A 12,823-nucleotide genomic window follows, 5' to 3' on the forward strand; every position below is an offset into this window, starting at 1 on the left:
CTGCTGTTGAACGAGTCTTTAATTTTCTTTGAGCGATTAAAATTCTACTTGTATTCAAATATGTTAATTACCGAATTGAAAACAGAGCCAATTATTCAGTAATTGCGTCAGGATATAATTAAGAGAAAAAGCAGCGGTGGCCTGATGGTTTTTCAACAACTTCTTAGTGCACTTGCTTGCTGAAAACTTGGCGATTAAAAAGAGTAGCGGAGAGTTTCTTGTCCGCTCTTAGCCCTTTATTTTCGAACTGGTAGTAAATGTAACTTTAGTATTAATTTAACATTCATTCTGATGATGTTCATATATATACTTGCTTTTTTTATAGAACAGGGGGCAAACGGGCAGGAGTCTCACCTGATGTTATATGATACCGCCGCCCATGAACACTCTTACGTATAAGAATAAAGTTGACAACTGGGTTGAAAACTGATGTCTAAAATTTACGATTTGCTCTCAAAACGAGATCGTCTATTTGCATAATAAAAAAAGTGCCACGGTATTTATAATTATAAATTATTCATTTCATATAAAAATGTAATAAAATGATTTCAGTTTGTAAGTCAAACAAAATTGATTTGACTTTATGTAATTATTTTTAACTTTCGTTTCCGACGAGTACAAACCTTCAAATTTAATAAGAAAAGGCTCGAAATTGGTCCACCACTATTATGATTCAATTGCCACTTCCGTAATGTTTACATACTGAGTTCCGGTTTACCTGCACTCGGCTTTATCGCCAGACTGCGCCACAAAGCTTCAGCCTTTGTCTGAGCCAAACTCGACCGGAGCGAGCTTAGAACTTAAGCTCTCCAAGCTTAAAGCAAACAATCTTGAACATGGAACAGCGTCTCAATTGATCACCACCACAAGATGTTTTTTTCAATATATTATATATATAATATATTTACATAATGTTTAGTTAATTGCTAATAGGTAATATTTTGTTATCACAATGTGTATTATAAATAAATTAATCATAAAATCTTTCAGTTTTTACATAATATATATCGATACTTTTAAAGTGAACTAAGACTGCTTATCTGACTGATTTGATAACAATAAATAAATGTTCATAAGGGAATGACAGGCTTTATAAGTGTAAGTGCGTGCTCCTATTTCACCATGCCTCCTGCTGATAGTGGACAAAGCTTTGTTTTTAATTTATTTTATTATTCTTTATTACTCAAGATGTCATATGGAAGATGGTGTAACGGTTGCAGTTCCTTACAAACATTGTGTAAAAAACGGAGAGTTTATTGCCAGTTCTTCTCTTCCGTTCTACGCCCTTGATTTGAGAACTGGCAGTAAAAGTAAAATTAGAATCATTTTATGTATATTTCTTGACTTTTTTGACGTTTATAAGTGTAGATTATGTTACATATATGATTTTTGATTTGATTTATAACAGTTGTGGCTAACCACAAACTAGAATTAGCAATTGACAGAGAAAACATCGCAATCAAGGATTTTCTGAATAATTCAACGTTGTGCAAATAATTAGCTTTGAGTATCGTCTAGCGTAAACAATTTAAGTTGGTCGCCGATGTCTGTCAATATTTGCCATTCGGAAAGCGCCAACTTACAATTCGTATAAATTGGTATTTTTTCCCTTTTTATCCCCGAGATTGAATGTTGAAAGATTTATTTTTCTACTCACTGATTTTAATAGAAAATCATTTGGTTTTATGTGGAGATGGGTTTTTTTATTGAATTGTGTAAATATGACATTGAATGATAATGTTTTTGTTATTACCTTTTTCATTTATCATTTTTCGCAGAGAACGTTTACTGCTCAGCTGCATAATAAAAATAATCAGTGTTTCGATAGGTGTCAAACCCCGAACGGAGAAGTTTAGAGCGTATTTACTCTTTAAAAACATATGTTTTGTAAGTAGTTTATCTAATATTTTCAAAGTTCACTATAATTCAGAAATTGTCCTAATGTCTCGGTCGTCAAGTTCTTGTTGCAATCTATGTAAATGGTTGGCCTCTAAGTCGAAGTATTTTACTTGTAATTAAATAAAAGCAGTCAGTGATATGTAAACAGATATATATGCTGTATGTTTCTAGGATTATTGAAAAATTATAGAACTCTTATTATACATTGATTTTCTTAAGCCAGAAACTTTGAACAATAGTGCACGGTCATCAACACATCTCTGTAATTATTTATTGGGTGTCAATAAAAAACAATACGAACTTTTTGTAGAAAGTTTATTTTCTTACCGAATATAAAATTACAATCAGCTAGTTAGGGCCGCTTTAAGTAATGACATCTACAAGTATGGTTCGACATTACCGAGGACAATTAAACTTTATATAGAATTAACACAAATCTAAACGATTTAATAATGGCATTATTTACATACAACAAAAGCTCACTTTAAATATTACACTTATGTTTTATATTTACAGACACACAACCCATTTATTTATCTATGTTTAAGAATCTACAAGCAATATATAACTATAATGTGTAGTTTATATGTTATTTACAAATTGTACAGTCTTTATATGTCATTGCGCATACAATTAAAAACAAATGGTTTATTCTAAATCTATATTAAATCCAATTGTAAAGAAAATTGAGCACATAAATTGTATTTACATAAGACTTAGAACTAGATTTGCTAGGAAAATTTGTATTGTCTAGATGTTTATACAAACTTTGGCAGACATTCCTTTAGATTTTACGTCTTTTTTAATAGGAACATAAAGGCGTTAGACTAAAAGAAGTCAAAGTTTCAAGTTTTATATTATACATCGAAAATTTATCATTTAATTTTGATAATTAATTATTTTAAACAAATTATTGATTTACTTGAAAACATAAATTCTATCCGAAATAAGAATAAACATTCATTTGAGCTACTAGTTTTTAAGACAGCGCGGAAGCTTAGTATGGAGCCGAATTTTTGGAAAACCTAAAACTTCTCAAGACAATTTTATACGCAACTTTCAGGTCCTGGCAAATTTTCCGCTAAAACATGTTCTCTTCTTCTAACATTACTCTTCCCTTTCCTATGTAAGGTTGATGTAGCCAGGCTCCCTGAACTTAAAGTGGGTCCACTTAAAGTCAGGGTTTGGCTACCGAATGGAGAGCCAATGTTCCCATTTGGGCACACAAAGTTGGGGCTCCCTAATGTAGGACTTAAGCTAGGCCTAAAGTTATTAGATAATAGGGGTTGTGAAAGATTTTGATTCATCATGTCTTCATGTCGGCTCATTGGTGTTATGTCACTTTCTGGTGTGAGCTGGAAAAAGCAAAAAGAATATTTATATTCGCCTCGCTTTGTTTGCGTGAATATTACACCTAGCCCACGGGAACTCTACGTTTCTGGGATAAAAAATATTGTAATCTTTGCGTCAAATTCCGTCTGATAAAAATTTATGAATTTTATTTTTAAAAAGTTTTGCAAATATTAAGCAATATTTAAATTATAGTTGTAAAAATCTTACATTAACTTGGTGCGGGTGTACAGTCGTATCTAAAAGTGCTAGATCCTCTGCAGAGAAAACTGCTCCCGTTTTTGACCAGTCACCTATAAGAAAAAGATATTGAAGTTTCAATAAAAATAATACTATAACTTTATATGAGGCAATCGAGTGTCAATTATAACGTATATTTAAATAACTAAAGCATTTAATATAATACGTAAAAATAAAATTGAAACCTTTAACATCACGCACAGTCCATTCGTCCGCATCAGAATTTGTTGCAAGAACGTTTTGACTTTCACCATCTGAAAGAGAAAAGAATTAATTCCCTAATTAGTCACCAGTCACCTAAATGAGCGCGATAATGCAGAGAACAATAAAAAAGAAAGACTGTATAAACTGAGTTGGCGTTTTCTTGTTGCTCGATTTTCTCAAATCTCGTTTCTCTTTTACGAATAAAGGAACTGTTTTTAACGGACGAAAACAAGCCTCTCAGGTTTTTTGGTTAATAAATTCACGGACGGAATTTTATTAGTATCTCTAATGGACTGCTGGGAAAGCGTTGCGGCGAAATATTTTTTTAACGACGTTCCTAGGCGTACTACAAAAACAAATTTTCAACTTTGCCGCACCGCGATCCTTGATAACTTTAGAATACCATTCAATTAAATAAATTTTTCATTTCATCATTATAAAATTCTGGATGATGTTCTTCAAATAATGATAGTCCTTTAAAATGCGCAATTAAAAATAGTCTGAACAACGCAAGTTATTTAAAATTTTATTTTATAATCAAGAAACAATTAGAATATTTTAATAATACATTGCAACATAGTAGGTTTTATGGCACTAAACAACAGTAATATATTATCATTAAATATCTGTACATTTATCACATTATATTTAATAGAGAATTATAGCTATACTGTAGGATAATATCAATGACTTTTAATTATAACGTGTTTAACGTGCGATTGTATCTATAATTATTTTGTTGATGTTTGCATTAAAAATAGACTCATTTAATTAAAGGGTAAGAATATTAAGTTTTTTAAATAATATTTAATAAAAATGAGGTTATGTCGGTAATGGTACAATTATTTTTAAAAATATAGTGTACCCCTATAATTCTACAAAAATTTTGGACCAAATGTTGTCTTATGTTTGCTTGGTTATTTTAAAACCTATTACCTGGGGCATTCAATATGTCTGGCTGAGGTTCTGGCGTCTTCGAGTCTGGCGAAGGTTTAATCGTATATGCGACGACATACCGCCGGCCGCCGTCACTCAATTCCAGCATATCCCCAGGCGGGTGTTTGTGGGGGGGATGTGACCTCTTTCTTCGAGCAAACAGCGCTGCTAGAGCAATTCCACCTGCAGCCAGCGTAGCGCCTGAGGCAGCTGCCACTAATATACCTAAAGTGGCTCCTCCAATACTGTTCTTGCCATCTGTATAACGTAAATAATTAATGACTTTTATGCAGTTTACGGAATATCTATAACATTTATATATGACTAACAACCGTCCTCAGACCCTATTTTATAAATCAAATTATTATCTAAGGTACTATGCAAACTAGCTATGTCATTTGTTATTGGTAAATTACGAGTTTTAAGGAAAAATATAAAATGGAGAAACTGACTAATTTTATCTCATGTTTTCTTACATGTATTTATAATGATTAGTATGTTTTTATTCACTAATGCAGGTATAAAACAGATATTAAATCGCAGCCAAAAATAAAGTTGATTTAACCTCAAAATTATATCTCATACATTTTCAAGTTTACATAAACGTTCGTAAAGTAAATGAAATTCTATTCCAGTTTTTTTAGGTTTATAAAAAGTAACCTTTGTTTGAGAGTTGAATATAGCGACAGGGTTTTTCGTACTAGGCTCGACTAAAATATTGCTTTTGTAAAACTTGATCGTTCGAGTAAAACAGTTTTTGTGAATATGCTATGAAAGGAACGAGTTTAAACGTTCTATCGGTATTTGTGATTTGCCTTTGGAACTCTTGTTTTATGATAAACCGTATTAAATTCTAAAGACAAATCAATTTACGCTAAGAAAAAACTACTAATGTAACAGATGTTACAATAATGATAAATGAAATAAATTGGAAATGGCACATGGCAGGAGGAACAGAAAAGTTGAGCAAAAAAGTAATTAACAGGTCCACAAGGCCAATGAAAAAGAGGAAGAAAACTTAGAACGTGGATAGACCCAATTAAAGATCAGCAGGGAGTCACACAGTGCAGAATGACGGGATTTGGATGAGGCCCTTGCAAAAAAAGGGCACACAGATACCAGGAACGTCACGAAGGTTTGCAGCGTTTTTGTCGAAGAAAAGAAAGAGAGAGCGATAGAAGAAGAGAGAGAAAGTGAGATTGAGAAAAATACACGCTATTGGTTATGTATTCGTTTAGTAGTTAGTTACATATTAGAACTTCAGTTGGAAATTCTGTCGCATAACGTCCTGTGCAGTAAACGCAGATTTTTTAACTTATTTATATTATCATTAGCTTGTATACAGTGTTAACAGTGTGAATATAGACATACAAATGATCATATACTGGTACATGATCATCTATTTGGGCTTTAACCTTAGTAATAATTAGTTTACAAAGAAGTTTCACTTCTGACATGTGTACTTTGTACGTATGCAGTTTTTTATTATTGATTTACGTGGGGGAGTCTTAACTTATTTACTTGTCTTGGTTGACAACGTGTTAAATTTTAAGACCAAGCTCAAAACAATCTAAATAGGATTACTTTGTAAAGAAAGCCATTTGGTTTCCTATTTAATAGACCAGGGAGCAATCTATAGACACTCATAATGTCTGAAAGCTTGCGAGTGCTTTGGGAGACTTTTAAATGTGTATGAGAAACGTATATAAATATATTTTTTAATAGAAAACACACTCACAAAAATAATACATTAAAATTGCAAGTAAAATGTATGAATTGAGCAAAAGTATATCTTAATACGAGCTGATATAACGACTGTTATTTTGGTATCGGCTGCACTATTATAATGCATTGAACTGTATCACAATGTGTTGATTAGTAGTCTACTATTTACGGGGTTGCGCACCTAAATGTGTATTAACTACCAATTAATTTGTTGTAACACATTTACTAAAGTTTAAAGATACTGTGTGTTTAGCTTGTAATTTTCTTGTGATTCAATATATAAAACATAAATCCATCCGCATTATTACATTAATTAATGTGTGTGAGAATTGATGATGTAATAGAAAAGATTTAGTCAATACAATTTGTACAATTTATTCTGAGAGCCAAGTACAAAAAGGGCCTTACGTGACAAAATTAGAAACTGAAAGTGGGTTTTGTTCTCAAATACACAACATATACGATATTGTAATATCGAAAACAACATTTTATTTTATAAACACTATCATATCACTATCACTATCAACAATATTAAAAAAATAATTATAAAGGTGTTGCGATATTAAGCTCTTACGGATTTTAACGCAAATTTTCTACATGATTTACTTTATTTTCTTGCTTATCGACTCTGGAAATGTACTTGATATGTCAAAGGATTTGCGTTCACTATATTTAATTCAGATCTGTTTTACTAAAATGGCTGTCATATTAGATATATGACAGCCATTTTAGTTTTTAAAATAATTTATTCAAATTAAGCATATTGTCCAAAATTGGTTTATAAATAGAAAGGCCTAATTTATTAAATAAGGCAAAGTACATGTAAACAAGTATATATTGTTACTCAACCTACTTCACCTAGTCGTATAAATTATGTGTTACGTATAAATAATAAAACAGAAAGAAAAATATTTCCACCATGATTAAGAATTTAAAAAATTAATTGTGACAGTAAACAGAAAAAAGAAAGTTGTAACCTACCCGTTCTCCTCGCTGCGTCGTTAAAGGCAATGTTTTCCAATAAAGTTTTCTCCGAATCACCTTTAAGGTTTTTCGCATATATGAGTAGATTGACAGTGGCGCCCTCTGCGTCACCGGGGGACAATTGGGTTAGATCTATCTTAAAAGTCACGAGGCCATCTGAAAAAATGATAGTATGAAAACTAATATAATCTCAATATATGAATTAAGCGTAAAAGTGATCGAATTAACGCAGGTGATACGAAATAAAGAAAAACTTTTGAAACATCAAACATGATTTTTTTTTACAATTTACAGGTTTTTCTTATTAATTTTAATTACTATGACCCCGCTCCACAAGGATCCAAAAAAGAGAGCTTAATGTGTTAAACAATAATCTTTACTTTAGATGTAAAGCGGAATATATGGTTGCAGCTCCGTACTAAAAAAAAAGCTATTCAAAAGAGTGAAATTTTCTTCATATAAATTCTTTAATGACAGTTATAAGTGTATAATATACTGACCAGTGTCATTGACAGTAATGTTGTATTTATTGTTATTAGTGACAGGATCCAAGGCTTGTAAAACAAATGACTGCGGCAGTCCTCCATCATAGCCGGCGACGCATCGGACGTATAACACTGTCAGTCCATCCGTGCCATTGATGTCCGCTTGCAAAGAACAATTTCGAGGTGGTGCCGGTCGTGCTAAAGAAAGAAAATTTTATTACATTTTGGAATTAAGTCTTTAAAATAAGTAATACATAAATAAAAATAAATAATTATCTAAAACTGTTTAAAGTGTGCAAAATTTAAATATGTAATACATAACATCTGATAAGTGTGCCTTATTAAGATCTTTCTCTCTATAACGTCTATAACAATTTGGTCGTCCTCATTTTAACATTGGTATTTTAAAGAGCAAAAATAAAATAAAATTACAGACAAAAATAAATAAAACATAAAATAAAACACAAAATAAACTAATTTATCTTCAACCCTCTCAACTTAACGGCATCTTAGCATTTAAATATTTTTAAAATATTCATAATATCATATAACAATACCGCTAATCCTTCTAACTCGGCAGTAGATGTAACATGTGTTGAAATTAAAATTAACTGCGGAGCTAAATTCACTAATTTCGTCGTGACTTATGGCGGTTGGGGTCGAGAATTTAGCATGTTATATGTTATAATTCTGACGATATTAAATGTTGTGGGTTGGGACTGTTCCATTGCACAACTGTTCTCTTGCAGCTGCGTTAGATATTTTCAATACCTGCTGAATTTATGGATATTTTTATGGTCTATAAACGATATCTATGACACTTTATCTTGTTGCTCAATACAAAATAGTTTATCAAAATTTTGTATCGTGAGGTACCGTTGCGAGACAATATATGTATAAGTTCTTTATATATGTAAAGAACCATGAAAAGAAAATCATGAAAAGATAGATAAAATAGTGTTAAGACTTATTGTTATTTAATTTTACGACAATTTTGATTTGATGTTGAACATTGTGTCAACAGACAGAAGGTAGTAAGTTAGGGGATTACTGTATGTGGTAAAAAAATCCTTTTGTAATCAATCTTGGAAGATACGGTTAAAGGCCGGCAGCGCACTTGCGAGCCCTTTGTCATTAAGAGTGTAAATGGGCGGTGGTGTCATTTATCATCAGGTGAACCTCGTGCTGGTTAATCACCTGTTCTATAAAAGGAAAGACGTTGCCCCGTCTTGCTTAAATCAAATTCAAAAACACGTGTTTTTCTTAAAATCCTGCTTTCTTTATTTCTTCTATCTGTTCACGCGGGATTCCATAACCAAGGGAAATCCAGATTAATTTCTATAAACATAAAGTTGGTGTCATTCGGACAGTTTCAAAAGGATTTCCATTTATTCAATTGCCTCAATATTAACAATAACTGAAAGAAACGTAATCTCTGTAATATCATACCTTTTTAAGTTTCTTCTTGCTTATTGACATGACATTTTTAATCAATAAAAAGCTTATAAAGTTATTTCAAGATTGCTTATTAATCACTGTGTGAATCAATTAATAAGCAATCTGGAAATACTAAACACTAATTCACTAAGAACTTTTTGTTTTCGCGTTAGGAATTCGAAATTTCTCTCACAAATTGAAACTAACAATCCGTACGAAGACATTAAACGCTACAATTTTGAGACGTGCTGAGATTATATCTAATAATATAAATGGAAGCTGCGATAAGAGGAAGAAATTCACATTGTCACTGAATTTAAGACGTATAATGAGACAGCCGCTCTCGTGGGTAAAGTAGGAATGTGGCGAAAATATCTTTCCAGCTTATATTTGTCGTTTGCAGGCATTCGGTAATATGATAAATGATATTTTACATGTCATAAAATATATCAGGTTATGTTGTTCTTTTAACAAACATATAGGTTTTATTTCGTTGTAAATATTACTACAATTAAAATAATTAATAATAAGAGGGCAATGGGTGGCTTTATCGCTCTTTCTTCTTCTTCTTCTACACCCAAAACCTGTCCAATCCATTTTTGACCATCTGACATAGACATCTTAATCCAAATATTGATAAAAGTGTGCCTATAACCAATCGACGGATTTTAATAGCCACCTGTTGATACAAGCTATCCATGGTAGGTCGGAACGTTGTACCTTTGTATGAAAATTAGAGTCCAACTGTGCCAAAATCCTATCTTAAGAAAGTGCCTCTTCATTACTGGAATTTGGCCATCAGTCTCTTAGTAACAAATGTATTAACAATTCCGCCGTTTCAATACCAGTCCACTCACGTTGCGTATCCATGATTTCTTCTTTCTACCAACACGTCGTTTAACCTGGCTTTTACCTATCACTACATAGTATAAAACAAAGTCGCTTTCTCTGTCCCTATGTCCCTTTGTATGCTTAAATCTTTGAAACTACGCAACGGATTTTGATGCGCTTTTAATAGATAAAATGATTCAAGAGAAAGGTTTATATGTATAATAACATCCATTAAATAGTGCAGAAGTACTGTTATTTTTGAGGTTTCTATATGTGATGTCGTAAATAATTACATTTTTTCCGCTTACATTGCAAACGCAGGCTGAACCCTACGAGTTTTATCAAAATAATGTACTAAGTATTGTACACATTGAAAAGGTCTACAGAAAAGTCCGTGATGGTATATTATGTCTATCTCTAACGGATAACCCACATTTTACGTTCACAGATTTTCTGTAGTGTATTTAGTGTCAGCATTGCACCCGTGCGAAGCCGGGGCGGGTCGCTAGTTATAAATAATTGAAAGAGATGGTAGCGGTCATGGCGCAACACGGGGCTCAGGTACGCAATTTTGCGTTGTTTAATGTTCTGCATTAGTTCATCATTCCAATTCGTTTCAGAACCTTCTCGTTAGAGACCTTCTTCTTCGTTCTTTCAGATGTATTTAATAGTTAGGTAATAAAGCACTTTTATCCACATTAAACTTAGACACGTTTATATTCTAGTTTTAACGTATAGCTTAAGAAATATAATAGGATAAGCCAACGACACTTGTAGACCTAAGAACTGTATTTTAGAAATTCATTTGAATTGGCAGTTTTAATGATTTTATTTATATACGATTAGTTATACAGTTAGGATTAACTAGGACAGAGGTTTTATTCAAACGTATGCAACGTTTTTTATCATAAACGTTATTGGATTTTTATTTTATTTCATTCAAAAGCGATGTGTAAATGCATTCGTGATTGTGTTTTAAAAATTCGATGTTAGCAGATTGACTTTTTGATAAGCTTTTCCTAAAATAAATTTAAACAAAATACATGTTCAATAACCGTTTATTGATGCTTCATATTGATTATTTATCTGATTTGATGATGTTAATCAAACGTAAAACAAGCATTATAAAATATTTGATTTATTACATTACTCACTCTTCGATGTAGTTGAAACATATGTGTTGCAGATATTTCGTTAAGAAAAAAAGAATTTATGACCGTATATATTTAGTATTATGTCATATTATACAAAAATTTAATCGCGTGCAACCCACTAAATTATTAATAATCATATTCCGCATATCCCTATGTCTAATTACCCCATTTACTTTCTTATATGATGATATCATTAAAAAAGTGTAATGTGTGTTTAAACTATGGGCTAATTTTTCTTGACACCGAGGACGTGGACTGCAGCCGAATACAACCCGTTAATATTTACATCTATTCAGACTGAAATTGTGTCATTTAAAATCAATGTAATTGCCAACTTACCAGCTGGTACAATTTGAAAGATGCAAGGTTCAAGTTGTCTGCCAACAGAATTAGTGCCTCGACAACTGAGAGCGCCGTACTCCCTTTCACTTTGAGGCTTGTAGATCAATTCACTGGTGCTACCATTTGCAGTACCTATAAAAACTGAAGTATTTAAATTTCGAAATAGAAAATAAAGATCGTTTATATATAATATACAATTGATATGTGTAATCGTGCGTCGTGTTCTATTTTTATTGAATTATGTAATTTAGTGCGGCCATGACGTTATTGGTAATTTCAAATTACCAAAGGTGGTATTTAAAAATCGAATCGCCCACTTTTCTGGATTTAATAGACATAACATAAATTTCACTTAGACCATAATTATAATTTGACTTAAAAAAAAAAAAATAGAATCTAATAATAGTCTATTCTCAAATCAATTTTAAAAATCGAACACCGATCGAATGCTCTCAAGTGGTATTCCTAGCGACTCGTCGAACTAATGACAGCATGAGTTTGTGCTTTTAACGCCAAATTGCAATACAAAATTTAGCAGTTCAAGTTACTACATAAACATTGGCATTAGTTCAGTGCTGTCGTTACTAGTTGTATTCAAACAATCAGGCCACCACACGTAGACCACGTGCAACATAAATTGGTACCGCAGTGTCCCAGTACTCCGTCGATCTGCGGTTTGTATCTGAGCAGCTATTCGCAACATGGTCAGGGATATTGTAAATATTATACCCGTAGTGTTGGTATTACAAAAATAAATATTCGTAATATTGACAAAATTTAAACTTCTATTCACATGACAATACAGTGTTATATAATGATGTTTTATTATTACTTACGTTTGTTGTGACGTCTTATACATACAAAGATTTTACTCTGAGTCAAATGTATATCAATTTAAATGTAAACACTGTGAAACAAAAACCTAATGCCAAATTCATACAATTATTTATTAATTGTAATCTAAGAATATTACAATTTAAATCGCTTCGAAGATACATACGGAAAATATAAAATACAATGTTAAGTTTAAAATGTTTCGTCTTCCTTTCATACTTTATTTATTACAGCGAGTTATTAATTTGAAATCTTTTCTCCTTATTTAAGTTCTGAGCACGCGTGACGTGTTCCAAGTTTCAAGTATCTTTGGCACAATTAGATTTACTCGTGTATTTTGATTTTCTTGTTTGCTGTTTTGCTTTTACTTTGCACTTGTCTTGCCGCATTGTGCTTTCAGTT

General features: G+C 31.9%; 1 protein-coding gene across 3 annotated transcripts in view; it reads right to left on the bottom strand.

Annotated features, from left to right (window-relative positions):
* Positions 1-2,225: 2,225 nt before the first annotated feature.
* Positions 2,226-12,823, bottom strand: part of LOC110998814 (hemicentin-1) — a 72,020-nt gene continuing 61,422 nt past the window's right edge. For 2 of the 3 annotated variants that reach the window (XM_045629903.1, XM_045629900.1), the window contains exons 12-18: positions 11,585-11,728; positions 7,839-8,021; positions 7,336-7,494; positions 4,630-4,887; positions 3,675-3,743; positions 3,460-3,542; positions 2,226-3,254 (exon numbers count right to left, since the gene is read on the bottom strand). In XM_045629903.1, the coding sequence (XP_045485859.1) occupies positions 2,946-3,254; positions 3,460-3,542; positions 3,675-3,743; positions 4,630-4,887; positions 7,336-7,494; positions 7,839-8,021; positions 11,585-11,728 (1,205 nt within the window). In that variant the 3' untranslated portion in view covers positions 2,226-2,945. The remainder of the gene's footprint in view (positions 3,255-3,459; positions 3,543-3,674; positions 3,744-4,629; positions 4,888-7,335; positions 7,495-7,838; positions 8,022-11,584; positions 11,729-12,823) is intronic. The other variant, XM_022267603.2, reaches the window with a different exon arrangement.

This window comes from Pieris rapae, chromosome 1 (assembly GCF_905147795.1).
Source record: "Pieris rapae chromosome 1, ilPieRapa1.1, whole genome shotgun sequence".
Lineage (NCBI taxonomy): Eukaryota > Metazoa > Arthropoda > Insecta > Lepidoptera > Pieridae > Pieris > Pieris rapae.